The sequence below is a fragment of the Falco cherrug genome, chromosome 10, assembly GCF_023634085.1.
Source record: "Falco cherrug isolate bFalChe1 chromosome 10, bFalChe1.pri, whole genome shotgun sequence".
NCBI classification, from domain to species: domain Eukaryota; kingdom Metazoa; phylum Chordata; class Aves; order Falconiformes; family Falconidae; genus Falco; species Falco cherrug.
Window position 1 is genome coordinate 744,049 of NC_073706.1, and position 27,185 is coordinate 771,233.

Sequence of the window (27,185 nt, forward strand, 5' to 3'; positions counted from 1 at the left end):
CCATCTGCTTCAGCATAATCTCCCTCCTGGTGGGTGACTTATTTTCTGCTTTGTGGGAAGAGAGGGCCTGTAAAATAGATAGCCCCCCAACAGCCCCAGCTCTTTACCCTCTTACTAACTTCTAACACTGCTGCAGGGTTGAACTGTGCATAGCTGGCCTGTCTGGGGTTTCATCACACCGTAGAAATATCGTCTGCTTTTTGGTGTGCTACAGGGCCACTTGTTTTTCCTCCCGACCCCTGTGTTTGCTTTCAAGTCCACTCACGACCCCTCTGTGTGGCTCTTGGTGCTGTCCAGAGCCCCCACTCACCCTCACCCCACTTCCAAACACAGAGCCAACAGGGGTGTTTAAAACTTGCACAGTTTATTATGCTCCTAGACATGCCACAGAGCTGGCAGCCCAGAGCAGCTGGGGCTCCATGTGCCCCTGCCATGGCTGGAGGCGCAGGGGTGCTGCAGGGCCTGCCCCAGCCGGAGTGGCTGAGTGCGGGGGGCTGAGCTGGGCTCGGATTAACGAACCCCCACCAAAGCGCTAACAGCAGTGCAGTAAGGCAAAAGTTTTAATGGTCCAGAAAGAAATAACCTGCTTACACAGCTGCCTGGGTACATCTATCTCTCAGTTCCACTATACCAGGTGCAGTTTGGTTTCGATGTTGCCACATTCCCAGCCCTTTGGATTTTTCCTGGGATCTGTAGGGAAGCTGGCTACCTGCTGCCCAGCACCAGTGAGAAAGCTTGCACGCTGTGGCTACCACTGCTCCATGCCACCGTACAACCAGCTGAGCAAGAAGCCAGCCTGGTGGCTTTGCCCAGGTGGGTCACATGCACGGGGGCAGCAGCTCACAGGGGAACCAAGGGCTCACGCTTTAACAGCCACACGGCCAGTGCTGTACTTGCAAGAGGGTAACACAGGGAAAGCGTGTATCCTGTAGCCGTGTAACACTATGGAACACCTGGAGCCTGACAACTCCACAACAGTGGTGGCTGAGGCTCCTTCTGGCTTTGGTCTGGGGCCTTGAAGGGGAGATGTAAACAGATCTGGTCCCTGGCCCAGGCAGGCAGCTTGCTCCTTCCATGTCCAGGCTGCTGCCCCAAGCGATCACAACTATAGTGTAAGCCCTGCACCATCAAGCTTTGTTACCCTACAGAAATGAGGAGGAATGGGAGTTTTATCTCCACAGTAACATTCCTTCTGGGACCCTGTAACGCCTCTGTACTGCTCCTGACATGAAAGTGCCTGTGTTGCTTCAACAGGATACAGCAGTTACCCAGTACCCACCCTGCTGTCTTCACCCCAGTTCCAGTTCTTCCTAGTTTGAGCACAAAATTATTACCTGTGGCAGCAGCTTCCACCCTCCTCCTTCCAGCAGGTCATTCATCCGTGGTCAGCCATTTGTTTCACAGTCAGCCACTGTGCCCGAGTACATGTGATTTTTCCAGATCCCACAACAGCAGGAGAACCCAGAAGTATACCCAGAGATGCCTTGTGCTAAGCAGGAGCACTACTGGTCAAAGCAGTGAAGGGGAAATCTCCAGAGAAGCAAACATCTCCAGGAAGCAGTGACAGTAAGTTTATGGTCCGAGCTCCTTCTGGGCCAGAGATGCAGCCCTGGTATTAGCTCAGACACTTTCTTCAGTTCCTCTTGGACTGCCCAGAGCTGATGGCTGAGGTCGCAGTGAAAAGCACAGCTGAGGGAAAAAGGGAGATGCTCCAACAGAGGCACTGCAGTTCCTGCTTGTAGCTCTTAGTCTCTGCACTGAGCCTGCAGCTCGGGAGGGTATTCCCAGAAGAACCTCGGCCCTTTCTTTCAGTAGGTACTATTCCCAAAGTCAGACCTCATTCAGGGAACCTTCCCCACCCACCCCACATACACCATGCTTTGCATGTTCCTTAGCATGGTCCATGTCCCAGGGAACAGTGGGCACAATCCTTACTTCAAAACAAGCATGGCCTCTGTCCCATCTTGCCTTGTCAAGTGGAGTCCATGAGTGAGGTAGTATTCCCGCCGGAGGAAGGCATAGAAATAATCCGAGATGAGCAGGATCTGCAGAAGTGAGATGTTCGGACACATCAGTGGTGATTCATAAAAAGGGGCATGTGTTTGTGACAGACCCTGAAGGGGTTTAAGAGGTTCTCTGAGCCTGTGAACACCCCTTGTCTACTGCCTTGTGGTGTTAAGCCAAGGGAGTCTTAAACGAATCTATTTGCTGTGCTACCCATGTGATCTTGCAGACATCTCTACTAAGGAGAACTGGCCAAAATGTATGACACTGGCAGGTCCATCACTGCCACAGCTTTACAGACTCTCTCAGCCTCACCCCACGGGCCTCCTCCCATGCAAGCACCGTCATGCAGTCCAACCCAAATGCTGAAGGTCTCCTACTGCTGATTGCTATTAAGCACTTTCCAATTGTGATTGTTTTCCAACTGCCATTTCTATTCAGAAGGGGTAAGCTTGCAGGCAGCAGAAGGAATACCACAGCTCCCCAGGTCAGCCTTAGCAAACAGAAGCTTTAGTGGTTTAACAAAATAATACTCACCAGGCTAAGGCGTGAAGAGAAGAGCTGAAATGTCAAGGCTGTGGCTTCACAGTAAAATGTCCAGGAGCAACACCAGCTAAAAGCACCTCTTCCACCCTCAACACTTTTGCATCTCCTTTCTGCCCCTGTGCTGTCATGCCTGCGGTGGGGCAGCCAACCCTGTGTATACACTGTCCCCCCTTTACGTAGTGAACAGAGCCAGTTATCCCCCAGATTTTCCCCTGGTCCAGGTCAGGGCATGCTGCCACACGCACATGGATGTCGGCACCACCCTGTCTGTGGTGCCTGGGTGACAGGTGTACCTTAGGCTAGCATTGCCACCAGCTGCATTGTAGTGTGAAATCGCAACTGAAGTGCCAAAGAACTGCAGTGAACAAGGACACCTGATGTGGAAATCACACGGTCCCTTCTCTCCTCAGCCCCGCTTTGGTTGTCCTGAGGCTCCACAGCGTGACTGCTCCCTTGCCTAAAAGCACTAAGAACACAAGAGTGGGTCTCGGTGGTTTCTCTAATGCAGTCACCACAGGCAAGCTGCCTCTGCAGGGCCAGGCTGGGCTGCTGTTAAGCGCGGGCAGTGACCTGCTGGCTCAGTAAGTGCCATTTGTCATTTAGCCTCTTGTAGTGCCACCCTTCCCCAGGAATGCTGACAACCTCCATCTGAAAACAGCACCGCATAACTAGAGTGGAAAATGTTTTCGGTGCCAGACCAAGCTAGCAGTTATCGTCCCAATGTCCAGATGCTACTTAATGCATTGCTTTGGCACAGTGCCTCACCTGAAGTTTGCTGCAGTGCTAAAGGGGAGGGAGGGAGGGAGAGTCAGGCTGTCAGCCAGAGCCTGCTTGGATTACTGTTAAATACAGCTGCTGCAAAGAAGGCTCAGTGGCAGGACGGGAGGATATGGAGGACCAGGTGGAGACTGAGGGAAAAAGAAACAGGGCTGCAGATTGCTGAGGTCAGAGGAGAAAGTGCGAAGGACAACAGACAAAGAAGCTTGGAGGTGCCCAGAAAGCATCCACTTGTTTTGCTGAACACCATGGCTGACTACTGACATGATGCATTAATATGGTTAATTTTACTTTTAACTAAACCTCCCTGCAGATATCTTAATGGGAAAAGAAAGAGTTTAGGTTAGTGGTGATGAGGGCTACTTCTTTCTCACAAGGAAATCAGAAACCAGATTTTTGCTCGGTCTGCATTTATACAGAGGGCAAGACCTTGCAGGGTCTGTCATGACTTTCTCAGGTAGGAAATAAAATACTCTTAGAATATCAACATCCACCATCTCTAATTAAAGTTTTACTATTCCTTTAATTCTAGCAAGACATGTAGTTAGAGAGCTAATGAACCACTACCAATTTCCTATAAGCCCTTCTTGGTAGTACCTCCATATCCCACTCTCATCTCACTCACTGCATGGAGCCTTTTTGCTTTTGCAGAATGGGTGTTTGCCCCTATTTATTAAGGGGGTGGGGGATCTACAAGCAGGTACTTTTTAGCCCCTGGCAAAACTGCTCCTCTAGTTTTAGGAGAAGCAGACAAACATAAATGGTTGAGGCACATTCAAAATAAAGGCAACTTTAACATGAAATGAACATTCTGCTCATCCTCATATGAAACTATCCCAGGACTTAGGGACACTAAGAAATAGCAGAGAGAAGAGGAAGGACTTAAAAAGAGTTGTAGCACCTGTGTACCTTGAATCCCACCTTCCAGGGGCGATAAGCCTTGAGAGAAGCAGGGAGAGCAAGCCCTGGCAGGACTGAGACCCTGCATAAGCCCTACATTTCAGTGAGGTATAATGCTCAGAAAAATTGGTGCCATGTCCCCATGTACAAGAAGTTCTCATTTGCCTGTTTTCTGGCCCCACTGCTGCTGCCCCATATTTTCTCACCATTTTCCCTCTACCTCACCTTTTCTATTTTCATGTGCTTTTTAGTCCTGCCATACTGAGATGTCAAGCAACAGACCATGTAACTTGCAGTAAAATCTAGCTGGATTGTGAAGCTGCAGCTCAAATACTACATACAAGAACTCTTTCCCATTAGTGTGCCAGAAGGCGAGGACCAGGCAGATTTCAGCAAGGAGAGGTGGGAAGCTGCTATGCAGGACTACACAGGATGCAAAGAGCCCCATACATCCTGCAGAATTTGCAGCTGCTGACAGGACACCCAATCCAGAGACCTACCCAAAGCGCAGCCTCGTTTGCCTTGCTCTACTAACCTGCCCTATGTTGAAAGTCAACGTGATGGCATAATAAAAATTGGAGTTGGCACTTCCTGCATAAATCCATAGGTGCCACAGAACGGGGAACAGGAGGGAGCAGACAATGAGCACACATGACAGGATGAAGATGTTCCGGAGGACTGCAAAAGAAAACCAAGCTGTTAAAATGATGCATTATTGAGCAGCCATGCTCACACAACCAGCAATGGTATTTAGGGTATGTGCAGGGGGCGGGGAGAGGCACTTGCCAACACATACTTCTCTCCAATAATCTTTCAGTTTGCTTTAATAATTTCCTGGCTAGTTTTTGTAAGAAATACACTATATTTCCCTTTAAAATCAGTACTTCTGCCTTCACTTGAGTGTGAAATCCTCATTCGTAGCTCTTTCCTTCCAGGTCCTGCTCCCAAACTCCTGCCTTGAAGGACTCTGGTAGTGTAGACGCCAAAAAGCCAAAGCCAGCAGTTTTGAGAAGAGCCTTTCCACAAGCATCATGATTCAGAGAGCAGAGCACACCATTCCCTAGCCTCATCAAGGTGATGACAAAGGAAAAAAAAGAACCTGTGGGCCATAGGAAGAGACACTTTCTTGGGAGGTGGTAAGGAAAGGAAAGCACCATAAAAGGAGACTCGTATAGGCCAAATGTGTTGACAAACACATGACCTCAGGAGGTGCAAGCGTGGCCAGAATCCCTTAGTCTGCATATGTGCCAGATGGACAAAACCAAAGCACAACTTTGTCTGAAAGAGCCAGAACTACTAGGTCAGAGGAGATTTTGTTTTCTGTGAACTACTGTCCTTTGGCACCAGTATCCTGGCACTGGTGTTGCTGTGCTTGGCCATAGCTCAGCCAATGTCCGTGAAGGTAACGGAAAGACTCCCAACAATTCTGAAGCTGAGGGGAGTTATCTGGCATTTTAAGAGCACTGTCACATCCAAACCTGTTCACGCCTCTTCTTAAACTTCTTGTTCAGTAGGTGTATGCACTCGCTGTGGGGTCGGAGCATGTGACAGCAAATGACTGTCCCTCTCACTGGCCACAGTCCCCTTATCTGCATGCTTGGAAGGTGCAACTAAACTACGATGAATCTGGGTTTCCCAGAATTACATCACCTGCTATGGCTGTGACATGCTCAGGGCTAGCCTGGGGCTTCCTGCCCTGTTTTATTACAGCTGCTTTGGCCTCAGCTTTCCTTAGTCTAAAACTAATAGAACAGATGGTCTCCCAGCCTCTTGACCATCAGGCGGGCTAGCTGGGCCTGGGTTAGAGAAGACTGCAGTAAAAGGCCCAGACAACCTGGCAGGGTTGGTCAAAGCAGTTGGTTTAAGCAAGAAACATCAGGAAAAGCACAGTGCTTCCAGACCTCCCCAGTGTAGCAGGAGCTACAGCCTGAGTTTGAAAATCATCAGGAAGCTCTCTGGTGATTTAAAGAGCTAAAGAGGTTCTTTACGAAGCATTTAAGAAAAAACAAACAGTTGCTTGGAGTAGTTCAGTTACTTGCACTCAAAGCAAATAAGCAGATGCAAAACAAAGAACCGCTGCATGGTGCAGCATTTTAAGGCTGGGGGACTCACCGACTGCAGAAGCAGTGTTCAAATTACACATCCTTAAATGGGAGTGAAGCGTCTGAAGGATGGATGTACTTTTTAACAAGCCACATCCCTTGTGCAGGACTGAAACATTCTTACAAAAACGTTAGTCTTCGGAACAACTTGGAGAGGTGGGGAAGATAAGTGAAAATTCCCTCCTCAATCAATTTGAACCGTGGTCCTAAAGACATATTAGAGACTGTATCACCAGAAAAATCAAGCCTCCTTCCAGACACCCAAAGGAAACCACAAGAGCCTGCAGACACAGGCCTGGTTTCGTTTAGTGGTGACAGTTATTGGACAGGCCCTTCCCCATTGCATAAGGAACAATCAAACACAAAGAACTTACATCTGTAAAGGTGGCTCCAGACTGGAAGGAAGGCCATGTACAGTGCAATGTCTCCCACAGTGGGATAGGACTTGAAGATAGAAATGATTGCGATCTGGACAAACATGAAGAACACAGGGTGTTCCCTAGAAGGGAAAAGACATGAAGGATAAGAGGATGCAAGAGAGTCTCTGGAAACTGGAAATAAGTATCAGCGAGGGCACAAATGTACTGTGGGCTAGGCTGATAAAGGCTCTCGTACCCCTGTTCTCTCCACACAAGCCTCTGAGCGCCGGGTAGGGTAGTGAGAGCTGCTCTGCAGAGAAGCAGTGTAAGGGGATGCACATCTGCTCACTGCCCTCACACAGAGACATCATGCCGCACCTCACACATTTATACAGCTGGTCATCTGGGCCGCTCTTCCCCAGCTCTGTCTTATTTGCTAAAAAGCAATGAAAAAATCCTCTCTGAAGGTTATTTGGAGAAGCCCACAGTTATCCTTCTGGTATGGCATGATGTCTGTCCACTCCAAGTCAAGAGGATAAGCTCACTGAGAATCCAGGAGTGTTAACGGGTGTTTTTATCAGAAAGAAGGGTAACATTGTCAGCGCAGTCTGCTAGGAATGTCCCCAAATTTTCACTTTTTTTCTGACAATAAAAAACTTGACGGTCCATCCAAGAGTTCCTTCTTGCTTTCTGACTACAGTGGCTTATGCTGGCAGGGAACAGGCACCTCTGTAGCCTAAATTTCTGCTCTCTCTTTTGATGCCTGTAACACGTTTGTTGCATAGCAGAGCCCAACTCACTCCATTTAAGAGGAATAAAGATTGAAACTTTGGGAAATTAGGAGGATAGGCCCTGTTAAAAAAACCTATCTTTTTCAGGCTTGTAGATCCAGACATCTGATGCCAGCCTCATAAGCTTCCACCAGACAAGTAAGAGTAAAAAAACTAGCACAAAAACATACTTACTTTAGCTTTATTGCCAAGGGAATGGTGTAGAAGAACACGTTGATTTGAAACACACATACAAAGAAAAGACTGAAGTGTTCAAACATCTCTGCAAAGAAGTACCAGAAAAGGCCAATATTGGGTGTCAGATCTGGAACAGAAAGGCTGAAATTTGAAAAGAAAAGTCAAGGTAACATTTTTATATGGTTGTTTTTCACTGCCCTGCTTCTGTTGCATTAAGCAAGCATTGTTTGCTTAACGGATGGAGGACCTATATTTTAAATACATGGAAGAGAAATCAAAGGGGTGAAAACCTGGAGAGAAAAGGGACTAATGTTTCCCTATGCCCCAGCAGGATTTAAACCATTCCCAAACAGACACTTCTCCAGAGATAAAAATTCCACAGCCACGATAGCTCAACAGTCAAATCCATTTCCAATCAACTCAGTGGAAAACATCTCCTGTCTTCTCTAATTCTTGCTGTAACTTAATTAACGGAAGTTGGCTAATGCCTGCTCTTCTCCACACACTCTTTGTTTTCTTGCATTGCCAGTAAAATCACAGATCACATGCTTCTTGGGACAGGGAGTGATGCACAAGAAACAACACAGCAGGGCTAGACAGACAAAACAGTAAGAATCCTTATACTTACATAAACCCGTAAACAGATGGGATAAAATCCCAGGAGTTGAGGAGGAAGAAGGAGAGGCAGATGATCACCACCAGGCTGCACAGGTACAGGGCTGCATACTGCATGGTGTAGAGCCAGAAACTTTTACTTCTCAGTTTTATTGGTATGAACTGACGCTGAAAATTAAATACAAGCAGGCAGATATCCCTTATCAGGTGGAAAGCCACAAAAACCCTGAGTGTTCAGAACATGATTTTAAATTGATGAAAGAAAGCGTCAAACACTGGTACTATAGCACTGGAAGAAGTAGTTCTCAAGCACAATTTGCTTGATGTTCTTCAATCTGGCCAACTAAGTCATACACATTGCACATGATTCCCAGACCTGTGCTTGAAAATACTGTACCTAGGCTGGTAATTTCTGCTTGTGAGTCAGTTCTCGTGCACTCAGTGTAACATTCACCACCTCTGCACAGCTATACTTGTACCTTAGAGGTCTGCAATACTGTACTGCTGCTTGTGCGTTCTGCTGCACGAGCCCACATCGTCTGGGTGACAAAGAGCCCTGCTCCACAACCCACCACCCTGTGATGCCAGGTCTCCACCACACGGACTGGCATTCATGCTCTGCTGAAATCAGAAAAGAGGACATCCAGCAGGCTCCTAAGCACAAAGGATCCCTCTAAAAGGTTGTCTCCTCAGACAAAGACAACTGCTGCAGTCCTGCCACTGCCACATGTCCTGACAGGTCGACCACAAGCCCTTGTCACATAACATGATACATAGGTATCTCACTCCAAGAGGTCCCCTGACTGCATTTGTAAAGACAAATACACACACAGGGGCAAAAACCTTTGGGAATTGCTCAGGGTTCTGTAACTCCACATAAGGGATGTGGCTTTTCCATTTAGTACTAGGGTTTACACTGGCAGATGTACAGAGACCAGCTGTAACTGATGTGAGCCCTGTGTAAAGCACACTCTTATTTTCTCAGTCACAGCATGTTCAATACCACTTGCTGGAACAATGTAAGCAAGTTTACCAAAGATTTTTGGCAGGACAGATTGGAAAGTGCTGGAGAAAAGCTATTTAGTTCTGTACAAAGAATGCAGTGAAGTTCATTTACAAATCTGGATAAAAGAACACACACTAACACGATCCCCTTTAAAAGTTACAAATTAGGCATTCACATATCAAAGCACTTCTTGTTGCTTGTGAACACAGTGCTTCTACTTTACTGCCACTTTACTTTAGCCAAAGTTAAAAGACAACAAATGAGACTAAAATATATAAAGTAAATGCTCCGAAAAATTAGCAAACTGAAAAAGTAACACTGACTCCACAGCAGTTCTTGTCTTGCAAAGACTAATAATAATAAAATTTCTGAAAAAAGTAAGAGACATTCATACCAGATAGTCAGGGAAAGAAAATGGACTAGAACTGACTCTCCACTCTCTTTCGAAGCTCAGAGATTTGAGAACAGGCTGTCACAAATCTGTAGTTAAGATTAGCTATAAAAGTCATGAGGGAGATAGGACAGAAGCAACCAAGAAAAGCTGGCAAAATACTCAATGGCAGAAATTTCAGAGTGGCAAACACAATAAAAAAGATCACCAAATGATCTGTGAATTGGGTAAGAGCCCTCTGCTAGTGGTCACAGCCTCATGTTGCTCCCACATCACAGCAAGACTAGAAAATGATCAGTTTTCCTTAAGTGCATTATAATTTGGACTCTCAGTTAAGTCACTGTGTACAGTATCAGCACAAGAGCTAAGAGAGAGACCAGTGGGAAGCATGCAGGCAAACCAGTGATGAACCCGATCACTAGAAAAGAGCTGCCTCAGCTTTAAACCCTACCCCTGCCTGCCGATGTGCCTACCACCCTACAGCGGGGCTAGTTTTGCCTGGAGCAGTGTCTGTCTGTTGAGGCATTGTTTACTGGTAAATGTGCAAGGTCAGTCCTGTTGGAATTCAGGGGCCTTGTTATTGGGGAGGGATAAAGGACAAGGGAAACCAGGCACTTTCACAAGCACACACCTTTTGCCATTAAACTCCAGATCAGCATTTCCGAGCTTGAGTGATTCAAACACAGAGCTCCTCATTCAAACACAGGTCAGTGATCTATGTCGGTGCAAAGGAATTCTCCAGGTCTAAAATCCTCATTGCTATTCACATGACACAAAGAATAGCACTTATTTCAAGCAAGCCGAACACCCGCCAGTTCTGTATATGACTTTCTGGCTTCCTTCTCTCTATGCACAGGCATCCCCATTAAGGCTTCAAACTTTCCATAGCCTGAGGAGAGCCACTGTTTCTGAAACCCAGGACTTGCTTGACTCCCCTCTCAATAGCTAAGTACTGTCCCTGCACAGCTACAAGACGACGACAGGTGCCAACAGTTAGAAATCACATACCTGTAGAAGGTAAAGGAGTGCTGGAGCAAACAATGTGAGAGGGTAGAGTGACTGGTATGTAGCTAAGGCCAGGAACACAGCACTGAGGAAGGCACTACCTGCGAAGAAAAAAAACCCCAACTGTTCATTTGTAAGGAACATTTAATATAACAGCCTTACAAACAAATGGGAATAAATGCATAACCCCCTTCAGGGGCTTTACAAATATCAAAACACCCCTTAAAGGTGTTTTTAGCAGAACGTGTCCTGGGCTGCGTCCTTTTCTTAACTACATTTTGAACAGAGAATGACTCATACCAAGGTGATTCTCCCACAAGAAAGAACCACTGACTGGTTTATATCTCCTTTCATTCATGTATAGAAAGAGATTCATGTAATTCAGTCTATATGCAGGCCATGCCAGCTGCTGTTTATGCATGGGAATGCATTCACTTAAGTCATACCCGCATGAAACAGCTGTTACACTCATACTGGACATGCTGGATAATGTCGTCACCAGAATATGTCGGGGCCCTCAGCAAAGCTCTGTGAAAGAGAGCAAGAGAAAGTCTGCAGCTGAAGGAATAAAGTGGCATCAGCCCTACTTTACAGATACCAAAACTGAGGCACAGAGAGGATTAGCACAGCTTTTTCCATGTGGTCTTAAAAATATGAATCCCTTTATTAAGGAAGCTTTACTTGAGGTGCCTCAGGTTGAGCTGTGCTGAATACTCACACGGCCCAACTACCAATACCAGAAATCAAGTCCAAAAGGTCCCAGGTTAAACAATAAAAATACAAGCACCCAGTGCGGTAGTCTGGTTATAGCTTTCAGTCTTATGTCACTTGATGGAAGTCACCTGTAAAAAAGCTTAGACAGCAAGCATCCTGACTCAGTGCACTGGACTAATTGTCAGCCTACTGACATCAAACACTTTGTAAGCTTCAATCTGCTTCCACCATTTGAAAGTGAAAATACAGCGTTACCTGGTGATAAGCCTTCTCCATTCTTCAACTACACTCTCCTAGACAAAAAATCCCTATCCTCTATCTTACCATGTGTTCAATTCTGCACAGATATAAGGAAATGGTACCCAGAAATCACAGTCATAATCTGACTTCATCTCTTTGCTCACTTGAAAACCTAGGGCCTGCCACACTCCCAGTCAGGAAAAAACCTCAGGGGACAGCCAGTACAGTTTTGTCTATGACTGAACTATTTGTCTTATGGTAACAGTGAACAGCTACAAATCGTTTAATTAAATGGACCCTCACTGGTTGGCTTTTGCAAATGCTTCTAAATCAAAACCCGTCCTGCCTCAATTAGTCAACAAGTAGAAGAAAGCTTTCTTTTGGAGACACTAATAAAAACAATCTATATCAGCTTTACTTGCAAGGTCTGGGTCTGGACACTGCTGGAGAAGGGATCAGACTGACCTTTCCCCTGACCCAGCAGAGAACTCCTAAAACTCATGTGACTAGTACAAATCACATATGCTAAAAGACTTTAGCACTGGGGAGTCATAAAAGAAACAGAAACCTGGCGTTATGCACAAGATGAATGAAACAGCTATTTGGCCATAATCTAGTCAGCCGTGCTGGTATGGGTCTTTAGTTACTGTTTCTGCTTCCCCAAAGCTCAGTTAGCTGATTTCAAACCAAGTTTACAACTGTGAGTGAAAGCCAAAAAAGAGCTGCAGGCAACTGCTTGCTTTTGAATAAAAGTTCAAAGAATACACTTTGAAAATAAATTGCATACAATACTTCAAGTGCATATTCACATACAAAAGAAAGAGCAGCAGAGCATCATGTCCTCTTACACACAGACATGCATTTCTGCACAAACAGAAAACTATTTGAAGTCATCCAGGAAAAGGAGTCAGTTTTTATAGATGAAACTCCTAGTTACACTGAGGTGAAAGTAAGTTTTGACTTGACTATAAAATCTCTTGATCTTGTGATTTCAGGTAGAACTTTGGCCTTGTTCCAGTCCTGTTTCTGCTGTGTTTCACCGAGATCTTTGTAACAACCCTATCTGAAAAGTCCCTTGGTTTAATTTCTACTACTTTTCTAATATTTATAGAAAGTCATAAAGAACCATTTTTTCTTCATTGTGTTACCTTTTATTGTAGCTAAAATGAAGAATGCAATGACAGTATTGTTGATGGCGCAGGTAGACTTTGCCACACAAGACATCACAGTGTAGGGGTTTAACAGATAGCTGAAAAACATAAAAGCTCGAGTTATATTCAGAGGAGACAGCATCTAATAAAGCGATGTTCAAAGGAAAAACAGATGCATTTTGCCATTTACTTATTCACATTTGATGGGGTCCTCTCATCAAATTAACTCAGCTGAACAGGTTCCTCAGTCTGGAGCAAAACCCACATCTTTGGATTGTGGTCTTGGACACAGTGGCCACAGAGAGCACACTGCAGAAAAGGAGACAGTTGGGAAGATGTCTAAAATGCAAGTTCTATCCTAGAAAATGACAACCATAAACGTTTCTTGCTTTGCAGAAACATTGTGCATTTATTCCGTCAGACCTAGGGTTATTGGGTCCAAAGTAAACACTTTCTGCTACTCACATTTATTGGCTCTGAAGAATAAAAATAAGACAGCAGGATGGAACCAAATCCTGACTTTGCCATGGCAATGTGCAACAATGTTAAATACAAAACAGTCTGCAATGTATACAAACTACCTTTCTCAGCCTGGTGAACATACCATTTTACAAAATCATATGAAAATAAGAAAAAATAACATATCTAATGGAAAACTCTCTCTGACACAGAATAATTCAGGTAATAATCTATTAATGTCAAAACTCCAAAGAAAAAAATAGTTCTTTGACATTAAGTACCTTGCTTGTAGAGTATTTGTTTTAGTTGAAGCTTTCAGAAATTAAAAAAATGCTTAGCATACAGAGGAACAGCAAGACACAACACTACTAAGATGACCAACTGAATGTATCTTTGAATTGTTAAAAACAATTCTGGGATATTCAAGTTGTGATATTCAGCAAACACTTTCTCCAATTGCTCAAAAATTCTCCTAACTTTTCTGAAAAGACACTCAAACATTTTGGAGGCATAGAACCAATTTTGATAACATTTGTGTACTGGCAAGATAAATGGGAATATGAACTGTGCAGACACAACATTCTGGCTACCAAATTAATGACCTTATGCTGTTGAGCCGGCCTCAGAGGGTGTGCGTGAATTTATTTGTTGGCAACAAACATTTGCAAAAGCATCTGCTTTTTACTTTTAAACCGAGTACTAGGGCTGGGGGGATTTTTACATATAATATTCAATTCAGAATTCTGGGGGGGGGGTGAATCTTCTAACAATCAGACAAATAAAACCAAAGGGAGCTGAGGGACCAAAGCAGCCTACTGCAGCCTACAAGCAGCAATACTTACAATAATGCTACCTTGAGGGGGATGTAGTGCATTTCCATAGGTGTCTGGATGAGTTCAGCCACATCTGGTGCATATTTATCCAGCTCTATTAGGAGCTTTTGCTTTTTGAACTGAAGAAGAGAGAATGACCAAAGACTGTCAGGTGAGGAAAGTCATTATTTCTTACTACTCAGGATTTTCATTACATGTAGCCCCAGGCATGAGCCAAACTCCCTCTCTTTTCCCACATACTTAACAACTGAAGTGGAAGTCAGGAGAAAGGAGATAATCTCTACTTACTTGAACTTCCTTAATTACCTGCGTCTAGCTCTTGACACAGCTGACAGGGAATTCAACACACTAGAGTTTAATACTTTCAATCTTCCTAAAGCCTGCTTGGATCTCCAATGAAAAGCTGACTTTATAAATTCACTGTTCAACATACAAGCCCTGAGAAACCAAGTCACAGAAGCATGCATTCTTTGTTATTTTGAAGATGGACACTGCTATGCCAAATTCCCTTTAGGGACCCTGTATCTGCTGTGCCAAATTCCCTTTTGGGACCCGAAATGTCTCTCTTTAATCTATCTTGTTCTATGATGCTCCCTATGGAAAGAAATCAGAATTATGAACCCAGTGAACTATGTCATGGTGAGACAGAAGGAGAGATGCTGACAATAAATTCCCAACAAGCAAATTAACTCACATGCAGAATTTTTACACGTCTGCAGTTCTGTCATTGAACAGAGTTACTGAGTTATTTCTTCAACCTCGAAGTCAGAGGACAAGGAAGAAGCACATAGCTGGATGGGAGCCATACAGATGCTGTAGAAAATGCAGCCTCCCTGTTCACGTTGATACTGAATCACTGCCCCTCTTGGATTGCAGAGAGCACAGCATTGCTTATACCAAACGTTCTTTGAGCTACTTATGAGAGAGAGATGGGAGGAATCACTCACGACCAACTACATGTACTTATAATTTGAAGAGATCAAGTAATATTTGGTCTCAGACTTCTACCTTGCTCACCAGAATTATTTATGTCACCTCAGCATCATTGCAAGGTTTTATTCCTTCCTTTATACATTTCCAGTCTGTGTATTAACCCATGCCATGTGCAAACACAAACTCTGTTCAAGGTAAAACATTCCAGGCTCTAGGTACAAAACGTACAGAGGATTGCAGCAGGAGCAGAGGTGAGAAAAGGGAGTGCTCAAGTCTTGCCAGATCCATAGACCAGTAATTAAATTCTGCATACTGCAAACTGCCACAACAACTGAAGTTTTCAGTTTTTCAGGTTTTCAGTACACACTCCCAAATCTCACATCTCCTCTTGTGTACTGTGACCCTGGACTTGTCTGCATTTCATTGGCTATTGCATTCTCACAGATTTCTCAAATTCTTTATACTCCTTTCAGATCAAATAATCTACACTGTTGTGATCATCATTCAAGTGCAGTATGGTAGCTACAGTCACTAATTTGATTCCTACTGTAATACTGCCACAAAAAACCCTAAAATACCTCACTTGTTTACCACATTCAGTCCCCATGTTTATTGATCACTGAGATATGCTCAGATTTATTGCCACAAGGACTGGTTGACACTGCATCTTCTGGCAAGTGTTTTCTTTGGTACAAGACAATTATACTTGCTGGGAGAAGAGGACCAGCAATGCTGGCAAGTCAGCTTACCACAACTTTGTTGAAGTCTTGGATGGCCAAGTAAAGGGCAACAGCAGTTAGCACATCAGTTATCTAAAAAAGCAAGGCATAAACAGTGACTGTAAGCAAAATAAACAAATGGAGAAAGATATTGGACAGTACTGCAATGCTGAACAAGGATTCTGATCTGAATCAGCTCACAAAAAGAAAAAACAAGCTTTAAAAACACTAGATGGCAGATTTGTATGCTGTGCTCACACACCACTGCTTAACCTTGAAGCCACGAGCTGTATCAGAGATATTAATATTTACAAAACAAGAGAACAGGGAATTAAGGGCAAAAAAAATTATTCACGGAAAGAAGTATGCGAGGGTAATAGAGAGAAACATTGGTCTAATTAGAGCACAGGCAACACTGCGGCAGTGCCCAGCTGGCTAAATCCACCTGTCCATTAATCCAGCACAACAGTGCCTTGAGCTGTCCCAAACTTACCAGGCAGTGGTACAGTCATCTGAACAATCAGCACAAGCACAACACAGATGGCTGTTAGCTCTGCGTGAGACCTGCCCAGCAGGGATCTGGGGAGAGAGGCTCCACCAGGCGGCATGTGCAGCCAGCTATATGATTTCTGTCCTTCTGAATTATGTCGAACTGAAGAGAATAGTTTACAAGAGGCATTTGGAGGACTAACTCATTTGTGCTCTCTTTGCAGGCCTGGGGTTTGGCAGCAGGTTTTAGTGAAAAATGCTGCAGCGTAGGCATTAAGGTGGGGGGACAAAATATTGTGACCTGTTAAGAAGTAACCTTTGAAAACAAATGCCAACTTCCCATCCCTCTGTGGGGATACTTATCTAACCAAGAACTCACAGAAAAGGAGGAGTATGTACAACAAGGAAGAAGCCCGAACGTGGGTTTGTACAGGCAAAGCTGCCTTTCTAATTAAACCGTGAGCTCAGCAGGAATCTGAACTACAGGGAGGCTGAAGGTCCTTTATCCTTACAGGAGCAAAAGGAAAGTCATACATCAGCATTTCACAGAATGGGACCTTTCAAGAGGAGCTTTCCAGGAGCGCTTACCATGAACACCAATTCAGCATATTCGATCAGGAAGTGAAAGAGATATATTATCAGTGGGGTCTAAAAGAGAGCAGAAGGGAAACCCATGTCAAATACTGTCCAGATAAAACAACAGGCGATTTGATGAGAAAAAAGCAGTAGTACTATGAGAGACTGCAAAAGGTCATTTTCCTTAGTCTCTCCTACAATGCTTTTACTGCAGGGTAAAGTGAATAATCCAAGCACACTTACTGGTCTTTCTCCTTGCAAAGTTCTCAATACACTTTATAAAAGACACCGACAACTTTGAAAATTATATTCTATTCCAACTTTTCACTTCCACCAGTATGGTGGTAGAGTTACAATAGAAAGCATTTACAGAACAGCTTTAGAAAATATTTCTCCTAGAGAATCTATTTTTTCAGGATGTTTGCAGGTACTTTTGAATGTAGTTCCTACATAGCCTGTTGTTTAGGTGAGTCTTTTATAAAGCAAAAAGAAGTAAGCATGTTAGAAACAAAGCAGCAGAACTACAGCCCAATCATCCTCTTACTCCCACAGCTTTTTCGTTCTAGGGTAAGAGGAAGAACATGCTTCTGAATTAATCCTGTGACAGAAAAGCTTAATCTGGAAGTACTATATTTGCAAGGTGTAAATTCAGTCTTCACTGTGAAAAAATAGATTTCTTTTAAAATATTTTTTAAATAATGTGATGGTATAAATAAGCATGGATTTCACAGTCTGGGAGAAAACTGTGCTTAAAGAAGGAGAATTTATTGGAGAGAAACAGGTTTTCAAAGGAATACAAAGTATATGTCTCACCCCTAGGTAACACTATGTATGGACATACCCTCCATGTCATTAAGACCACTTGAGGCCACAAAACCCCACAGTGTTTGGAAGAATGAGGTGTTTTCAAAATGAGGAACAGATGTACTGCATGCTTGTGCTAATGTTAGTATTTTTGCAAATGCAGAAACTCAAGATGCTGCTATCCAGTAAAATTGTGTTCAGATTCACAGTGACACTGTCTCTCCCTGCTCTGGCTTCTGCCGAGAGAAACATCTGGATGTGAACAGACTATTTTCTTTATTACAAATCTCCCCTCTTTCAGACTCTCCTTGTGCAGTAACAAATTATTATGATGCTGATCATCTGCACGGAGATTTATTCTGTGATGAACTGTATCTCCTCATTGTGCTAGACACTACATATACAGCTACTGCACAATTACATGGCTCCAAGTTTTCTGAAGTCTTTGGGGCAAGACAGGTCCCCAGCCTTTGCCAGCCCGTGAGCAGCAAGACTAAGCAATGGGCCACTTGAATACCATGTTTAAAATGAAGCATGCATACCCACCTCATGAAAAATAGCTCCAGAATATGGCGAGACCCCTAAATCCAGCAGAGCTAATCCTTCGACCACTGAAACATACAAAACGCCTGCATTAGAATCCTGTGATGTGGGAAGAGAAAGATCTCCTAACAGTAAAACTATAGTTTTTAAAACATCCACACTTGTAAGAATCTCACATTGAACTGCCATCTGAATGGGTAACACAAAAATTACACAAAGCCAACAACCAGCTAGACTTGATCACTTTCTTAATTCTGCCATGCAAATTTCTTCAGTAACTGAATGGTCAGTTGTTAATATATTTATTTGTTTCAGCTAAAAATGTTATAGCTGAAATGCTTTACATTTAACTATATATAAATCACATGTATAATATTTACTGATTTTAAGTCACCTATTATGTGATACATGATATCTATGCTGGAGAAACAGTTAACTGGGGACAAATCACAACATAATATGGAACTTGAACTATTTTGCCTAATCAGATGTAGAGAGACCTGAAATGTCCAAAACCACAATAAAAGAGCAGAAATTAATATATATCATCAGGCAAAGCTAAAAGCTTTATCCATTGTTGAAACTTCCTGACATTTTGCAGCCTGAATTCAGATCCTCTGCAATCATGCAATTGCAGCTTGCACTGCAACACATGCACATTTTTCCATAGAATCTCCACCTTATGGAGCCCAAAGGTTCCCTGGGGACCGAGCAGTGCATGCAGTGAGAGAAGCCATGGGAAACAGGCCCACATGTTCCGAGGTACAAGGCCACATGAAGCAACAAGAGGTTCCCAGTTCAGCGATATGCTGGCGAAGCAGATTCTGTCTCTGCCACAAAGTTCCTGTATGATGACAGCCCAGACTTTTCAAGACTGATGCTAACTGTGCTCCTTACTATCTAGATGCTTACCTTGACGCTCTAATGTAAGATTGAGAAGGCAGCCATTGCTGCAACGGAATTTCTGGGAGCTGTATTTTGAAACTGTAAGGTGTGAAGTGCTACAGTCTGTGGAGCAGAGGCCTCAGGTCATCAAATGCATTCACACTTTTCACCTTTATTACACTGTGCCATTATTTTCCACCCCAAAACTGAAAATAATTTTATGCATAATAAAATAATGCATAATAGCTGGATATTATTTTCCTAAAAGGCTATCTTTAAAATAAATTAAGGTTCCAAACAGGCTCAGACGCTATAGACATGAATGCCACTGAAAACCCCCGATTAACCTGAACCTCAGTCTTCAGAAGAGACTTTGAATCGTGTCGGTAACAACGTGTGGGGCCAGAAACAGAACAAGGAAAACGAACCCGCGCACAGCCCTGCAGGAACGGGGTACCAGGCGGAACCAGGCGGCCGCTCCGCGGGGCCGGGCCCGGGGCCGTGCAGCCCCAGGGCGGCCCGCGGGACGCGCGCCCCCGGGCCAGGCGCTGCCGGGCCGCCGCTGTACGCGCACCTCGGCGCCACCGCTCGCATCAGCGCACGCAGGCTGGCGGCACACCGCGGCCGAAGTCCTGCCCCGCTGCGGCCAAACGCCCGCACCTCCCCCGGGACAGCGGCCGCGGACCGGCTCACGCGGCTTTCGGGAGAGCCGGGGCCCGGGCCCGAGACTGCGGACCGGGCCTCTCCCCAGCCTGGCGCAGGGCCGGGGCCGGGGCCAGGGCCCTGCCCGCCTGCAGCTGCGCTCCCCGCCCCGGGGACCCCCAGCCCCGGGCAGCCACCGCCCCGGAGCCCCTCACCGACACCCCCCGCAGGCCGCGGCTCGTTCAGCCGCGCTGGCGACGCGGCGCCCCGGCCCGGGCTCGCCGGGCCTCACCTCGCTTCCAGGCGTTTAGTGGGGACGCCACCTCCACCCGCTCGGAGATGAAGGCGGCGAGGCTGGAGCGGTAGAGCGCGGCCCGCACCGTCACGGCCACCAGCACCACCAGCACCAGGGGCGCCGCCATCCTCGCGGCACGCAGCGGCGGCCGCCGGCTGTAGCTCCCGGGCGGGGCCGCAGAGCGCGGCGGCAATGCCCCGCCGGCCGGGAACACTACAGCTCCCGGGAGGCGCCGCGCCGCCCCGCCGCCTCCCGAACACTACGGCCCGCGCGGCGGCGCAAACTTCGCGGGAGCGCGAAGGCCGCGTCCCGGCCCGCCCGGCGGGGGCGGCCGCTGCAGGGGGCCGGGCGCTCCTGCTCCGCCCGCGCTGCGGGGCGGCCGGGCCGGGGGCGCACGTCCCGCTTCCGCCTGCCCCGCTGTCTGTCGGCGGCCGGGGCGCCGGGGGCCGGGCCGCGTCGCTCCAGGGCCCACGCCGCCACCCGTGCGGGCCCGGCCCCGTGGCCCCGCCACCCCTCCGGCGGGCGGCCCCGCAGCCCTCGCCCTGCCCGGAGCCGGCCCGGTGCCTCGGCCGTGCCCCAGCAGCCCGCCGGCCTCGCAGCAAGCTTGGGCGGGCCGCTGCCAGGGGCGCTGCTTCCCGGCTGCCGGGCGCAGGCTGCGGCCGGGGTTCCCAGCGGCCCCTCCCGACCCACTCCTCCAGCCGGCGGTGGGGGGGGGGGGGAGGCTCGGGGCAGTGCAGTGCCTGCCCAGGACCGGCGGGCCAAGGGCCCTCGGGGCGCAGAGTGGCAGCCGGTACGCGCCCCCCCGCAGCCTTGCCGTGCCCGCAGCTCCCCCGGCTGTCACGCAGCCGAGCGCCGCCGCCCTGCTGAGCCCGTCGGCCCGTCCGGTCTCAACGGCGCCATCGGCGTGCAGGGCCTATGGCTGCCCGGGAGGCCCCGCGCCTCGCTGCCGCCACACGCCTCCCTTCTGGCTCCGCCACCCCCGGCGCCCTGCAGCCCCCGCCGAGCGCTCACACAAGCGGCCTTTGCAGCACTCGGTCCGGGTGGAGAGAAATGGCAGGAAGACCCCGGCAGTCTTAAAAAATCGAGGGACGGGATGAAAGCACACGTTTCATATGGTGCGTGAAGACAACACTTACTTTCATGTAAGAAACCGACAGGGTTTGCTGACTGCGCTGGGGTTGCTGTTTAGAAGAGGTGGATAATGTCCCAAGTCCCAACACTTACACTGGATTTACGCAGCTTCAGAGCCGCAGTGCAAACTGCGTGCTGCCGGGGCACGGCTGGCACTCTCCCTGGCACTGGGGGATTTACACGGTATATCACAGGCACTTTCTGGACCAAGGCCATATCTACTCAGAACAGCACTGATCCCTTCACGACACAAAACCACCTTCAGGTGGTGGGGGGGGAGTTTCCTGCCGTGCTGGCTCCCTTGCCAGGGGAGGCAGCGTACCTGTTCAGCCCTGCTTTTGCAGGGCTTCCCTCAGCCGTGGTCCTATCCACTGCCACAGGGCAACAAACCTGGTCCCCAGGCGGAAAGGGGAGCTTCGGTGCTCAGGCTGTGGTGTGCCAGCTCTGCCGCCGCGGGGCCACTGGCACGAGGGCGCTGGCTGGGCTCTGGCAGATTTCCCAGTAGCACAGGCAGTAGCTGGCTGTGGGACTTGATGGCCCCAGGACTGACTGGGCTTGGCACATCCTCTGATTAATCAGAGTCGATTTGTTCAAATTAATTTATTTGTGCAGGCATCTGTAAATAAGAAGCCAGAAATGCTGATGATTCTTCTTTGTGCTGCTAACAATGCTCTTTTCAGTTTTCTGATCAGAAATGCTTTTTTCCCAGCACTGATGGCTGCCCAAGTGACAGTTCTGATCCACAGTAATTGACAGAAGTTGCCTGAGAGTGCTACTTTGCTGAATAATTGGAATACAGTCATGTGGTTAAAGCTGCACTGCTCCAAGATGCTGGTTTTGCTAGTCTGAGCTGCGCCATATGCTTTCCAGCACCACCTGACGCAGCACAGGGAAATGGAAGCCCTGGAGAAATTCAGATAACCTCCGAGGGCACCAGGAATCAGATGTGAAATCATGTCGCTGCAGTTCTGTGTTTAACTGGAGTGCAAAAGCCAACTAAAATGAAACATCAGAATAATAATTCACGACAAATGCAGCAATTATTTCTGGAGCATAGGTTTGCTCAAATGCTTTTCCAAGTAGGAGATCCTGAGGCTAGCAATAGGGTGATGTTCATAAGCGAAGTTCACATGTTTAGCCCCCTCAAAGCATCAGATACACAAGGCAAACATGAGTGGGTTAAGTGCTAGAGTCTTAGTATCTGCCTAGAGACTGACAATAATTTGGGAGGTTGGACCTGGGTCTTTAGGGAGTTGTGATAAGCACACACTCACTGTGTGGTTCTGCCTTTTGGCAGTAACTTGTGAACTTACTTTCAGCCAAATGAGACATGGGAGCAGACCTCTAAAAACCTCAGGGTTCCTACAAGGTTTGTGGAAATCAGGAAGAGGTTAGAGACCCAAACTGGTATGGGTTTGGGAAAGGCAATAGTCTGAGATCACCTGGCAGCGTGTGCTGTGTAGCTCAAAGGCAGCGCAGCACAGATGGCCGCTTTCCCAGGCAGCAGTGAAGAGGCAGGGGGGGACGATGGCAGAAACAACAGGGAAGAGCTCTCAGGGACTATCAGAGACTGATACTGAGCGTTGAACGGAGATGTGCAGCAAAGAACTGTAAAGATGCAAACCAGAAAGCCCCAAGAAATAAGGGCTTGCTTGTTTTTTTTCAGCAGGGGTATAATCCTGATCTCCTGTGTCCTGGTGTTTACCCCAAACAGATGGTAGTTTTTGCAGCATTGGGGGTTTTACCTGCTATCCTTTCTTCCTGAAATTCCTTGCTGTAGAAGTGAGCTGGTACCAACATGCACAGAGGGCTTGGTATAGTGAAGCATGGGAGCAGTTTAACCATCTGAAGTTTGAGTATCTCCTACCGTGGTACCACTAGCAGTACTGCAGTGGGGTGGGGAAGTGGTTGTTGGTCCACACAGGCAGCAGCAAATGCAGCTCTGAAGGGGATTTACTCTCACTGCCTACCCTGAAGCCTCCAGTTTTTGTTGCCTAACAAAAAAATGCATATACAGATGGAGCCATAAGGTGACTGAGAGCTGCTGTTGGAAGCTTCTTCGCTTCATTGAGTGCATTGCCTGTGTGGGGCACCCACACAGATAATTTAGGTGATGAGTACAACCTGGTGATGTTTCATCACAGAACTTTCATAAAACACTGTTTAAGACTGAGCCAATTCAGAGATGATTCATCTTTGTTCCTGCAAACAGATGCTGGTTTGGGCACTTTTTATGCACCCTGTTGGAATTATGCAATGGTGACCTTTTTCTGGGTAAACAAAACACTCCTTTTCACTGTACAAAATAGGTGTTCTGATTCCTTAGGCTCCCTACAGTCCTTCCTAACAGCTCTTCCAATCTAAGTCAATCTTTTTGCACTCAGGAGACTACAACTATATGTATTATTGTAGCTAAGATCTGATCAGGGCCCAGTGCAGTGGTGTTTGTAGTTCGAGATGCTTCCTCTTCCTATGGGATCTATTCCACCCCATCCCCATGTCCCCAAGGGATAATTTTCACCCACCATTTATTTTGGCCAAGCTGTCATGTTTTATTTCCTTGCAGTCAACCACTTCAGTGCTACACTCTGTTCTCTGCTTCTGCCTTTCCTACCACAGATCTTACACAGCAATAGCTGCAACATAGTCATTATCATTTCTCAGTGGTTTCACTTTTCCTGTGAAGTCTGCTTTTATGTACTCTATCTTACATACCAGGATCCTTTATTGATAAAACACTTCAGCTGCTTTTTCCAAGTTGTCTCCTGTTGGGGTTTATTGGCTAGAACACCTGCCAGCTTTTGGTTTTGCCAATGAGAAAATACCCACCCCCAGGCCAATTGCATTTGTGTGGGCTACATTACTTCTTTTCTTCGGCCTTCTTGGGTAAAAACTGCTGTTAAATTGAAGGGTATTGCTGTTTTTATAAATTGCTGGGAGAAAGGTGCTTGCCTTTTATTTACTAACTTGGAAAAGACGAGATTTTCCTAGCAGGCTGGAATAGCAGTACTGTAGGTATCTTCCAATCTTCTGCTGATTGACGGAAGACAGTGTGAGCTTTATGGTCTTTTACAGAGGTTGGCAGTGGTTTGTATCAAAAATAGAGTCTGGGTGATCAGCTGTTCTTCTTTGGCTTCAGAGAGGCAAGCGAATAAATTGCACTGCAGATTTCTCTGGGTGGCTTCATACCCCAGAAACTTCCTTTAAATGAAAGACAGATCTTTTTATAAGAAAGGAAATCAGCTTTTCTCGGCCCCCAGAAAGATTGTATTTGTGGTGCCACACTGAACATTTTCCAGAGTGAGTTTTAAATCGCAACATTAAAAAAATAAAAATAACCAAAGAGGAAATCTGTAATTCCTGGCAGCTAACTTTAGCCAACTAATCATCTAGTGGAAGCTCGTCATCTACACGAGGGAGAGATGGGCTTGTCCAGAGAGCTAAAAACTTAGTTCAGACATAGGTGGGGAAGGGCCAAGCTGATTACGTCAGCTGGACATTGAAACTCTGGACAGCTGAAATTAGGCAAGATTAATCTAAAAGGTCTGACAAACAGCACTGTTCAGCTTTTGGGCATTGTCTAAACAATTACAAACTACTCACCTTGACAGCAGCATCTTAAAAAATGAGCTGTCTCACCAGCTGGTGTTGGCTTTGCCGTCATTCCATGCAGCCTACTCAGCTGTACCGCCTGGGCATGTGATCAGTTCCCAGTAATAACATTGTCATGCACCTGGCACCCTTCTTCTGGGGAGGTCCCCAGTTAAAATCCCTTGCCGGGCTGCAGTGATGATTGCTCATATCAGACTTGTGAAGGTTTATGGATTTGGTTGTCAGTATCACACTTCCCATTGCAGTAGCTGCCTGGCAGAGCCACCTGCTTTGCACCTTTCTTGGCAAGTCTGAGAAAAAAACAGAGTAAACACAGTCTTGCAGGCCAGTGGGTGTCTTAGGTCTTTTTTCATACTATGAGAAGCACTTCAGGTGTAATGGGTTCATAGGTCACTGGTTTAACAGTTCAGAGTAGTTCTGTACCGTATTTCAGCAGTGCTTTACTTTTCCACAGTATTGCCCGCTTGGAGGGTTTGAGAACCGTCTGCAACAGCCGCTGGCCAAGTGGCTGAGGGCTACCTAGAGTTTGGGACAACCTGCCTCGTGGTCTGTTACACGTCCTGTGTTCACCAAGGGCACAGGCCCATGTGCAGAGGTCCGCCCTGTTGTGGAAGCACATCCACCAGCTGGGCTAAAGAAAGGAAGCAGAAAGAGGAGGGGAGGGAACATGCAGGATGTGTGCACTGCTGGGCTGACATTACAGATTTCCAAGTCAACATGATTTGCTTCATTGGTGAGGAACTCGGGAAAAGAATTGAAGCCAACAGGGTGTGATGGATGGAAAAGCAATTGTTAAAACTAGCTGTTCTTTTTGCTTTGCCTTGTTCACTTGACATGGCAAATGGAAACAGGCAGATGAGGGAACTCAGAAAACGTGCTGGGCACTTGGAAGCTTGTCAGCTTTTCCCAGATAGACCTAACCCAACTTGTTTACCTCCATCTGGGATCTGCCACACAGATGGGAAAGAAGTATCTATCTGTGCATTACCAAGACTCTTGGCAAACCAGCCCTTGCCCAGGTCACTCCTCTCCACCCTCCTCTGAATTTCTCTTGTGTCCTCACTGGATTGTTCCCAGGGTGTGTTGCTAGCTGCAGGAGCAGCGTCTCCTCCCCTACCAGACCTTTGCTGTGGTACCTAGTTCACCTTTTCCAACTGCAGTAGTCTGCTGGAGCACAAACATCCCCACTGCAACAGGGAATCACAGGTAGGGTATTTGCTGCTGTCAGCAAGGTTTGGAGAGATTATTTGTAGTTCTTTTTTCAGCTTTGGGAACAGTCTGGCCAGAAGAAAGTCGTTAAGTGTTGGGAAAGAGAAAGCAAGTGTTTAAAATTTGGCTGTTTGCTACAATGGGCTGTCTGCAACGTTAACCAGAGAGGCTGGTGGCTTATGCCAGTGGCACTGGAGCTCTGCCTTCCTAGAGAGGTGTGTTCATGGAAAGCTGCTCGAGAACCATGTGCTTCAGCAGTGACCTGTCACAGAGGTAGGGGACAACATGTGAGCCATCACAGAGAGCAGTGTGTTGGAGTGAGTCCAGGGCAGCTGGCTCTCTGCTCCCAGGCTGTGGGTCTGGAGCAGTGTCACATCCTCTGTTTCGTGCAGAGCCATCCAAGGCCTTGAGAAATCAGCAGCTCGTCTAGATACAGTGTGTATGACTGCTACTCCAGAGGTCGTGTGACTGTGAAGCTGAGGCATTCAAACAATTACATTTGTACAAAAATCCCAGGAATTAAAGATTTTCTTTTAAACAAGCAGTGTAAAAGTGCTGAGTCCACAAACCTCACTTCTTTTATCTCCCTTAGCTGGCAAAAATCTCACTATGCAGGGGCCCATTTTAAATAGCACCTCTCAAATCCTTCATTTAACCTCAGCCTCAATCTTGAAGCCTAGAGGACTGTAACAGGGGCAGGCCAGGGCTCCTAGACCAGCAGTGAGGATACTGAGCATTCCCCCTTGAACTTTGGGATTCAGGAAAAAAGATGGATACTTCTCTAGTGGTGAATTTTAGTGGGCAAAGGTACCATGTTATCAAGACATGCACACTGTCCAGGCTGTGAGAGTACGGTTAGCAGTCAGAAACACATCTGTGAATGGAATTATTTCTCTCTCCCCTTCTTTGTACAGCGGCACTGACTAAGAAGTTAATAAAGATGGTATAAAACATTTCTACCTCCAGCTGCCCACCAGTTACTGACGTAAGTCCAGGTCATCCACTCACCAGTCAACAGATCAGAACCACCCAACCACCTTCACTGATCAGTCCTTCAAAGATGGAAGAGGCTCAGGCTCTGCAAATTCTCAGACTGTAGATAAAAATAAATGCAAGTTAAACTTTGTCATCCAGTCTTGACAAAGCTGTATTTGGAACAAGGCTTGGTTAATATGTTGTTGCCGTAATAACAACCTGGAGCTGAAGCCAACCGAAGCACTTGATACAGAGGGATTAGTCCAAACACAACTGCCACATGCTATCAGGAGCTTGAAATT

General features: G+C 46.6%; 1 protein-coding gene across 5 annotated transcripts in view; it reads right to left on the reverse strand.

Annotated features, from left to right (window-relative positions):
• Window positions 1-20,231, reverse strand: part of PIGU (phosphatidylinositol glycan anchor biosynthesis class U) — a 41,854-nt gene extending 21,623 nt beyond the window's left edge. For 3 of the 5 annotated variants that reach the window (XR_008734351.1, XR_008734352.1, XR_008734350.1), the window contains exons 1-12: window positions 19,954-20,231; window positions 18,138-18,202; window positions 16,800-16,859; window positions 15,753-15,815; window positions 14,080-14,189; window positions 12,776-12,876; window positions 10,677-10,774; window positions 8,285-8,439; window positions 7,654-7,797; window positions 6,704-6,828; window positions 4,763-4,905; window positions 1,335-2,045 (exon numbers count right to left, since the gene is read on the reverse strand). Coding sequence is in view for 1 of the 5 variants with exons in the window: in XM_055723143.1 (XP_055579118.1) it covers window positions 1,932-2,045; window positions 4,763-4,905; window positions 6,704-6,828; window positions 7,654-7,797; window positions 8,285-8,439; window positions 10,677-10,774; window positions 12,776-12,876; window positions 14,080-14,189; window positions 15,753-15,815; window positions 16,800-16,859; window positions 18,138-18,202; window positions 19,954-20,083 (1,308 nt within the window). In the remaining 4 variants the exon portion in view is untranslated. Of the gene's footprint in view, window positions 1-343; window positions 2,046-4,762; window positions 4,906-6,339; window positions 6,536-6,703; window positions 6,829-7,653; window positions 7,798-8,284; window positions 8,440-10,676; window positions 10,775-12,775; window positions 12,877-14,079; window positions 14,190-15,752; window positions 15,816-16,799; window positions 16,860-18,137; window positions 18,203-19,953 lie in introns of those variants that run through there. The other 2 variants (XM_055723143.1, XR_008734353.1) reach the window with 2 other exon arrangements.
• Between the last annotated feature and the right edge of the window lie 6,954 nt (window positions 20,232-27,185).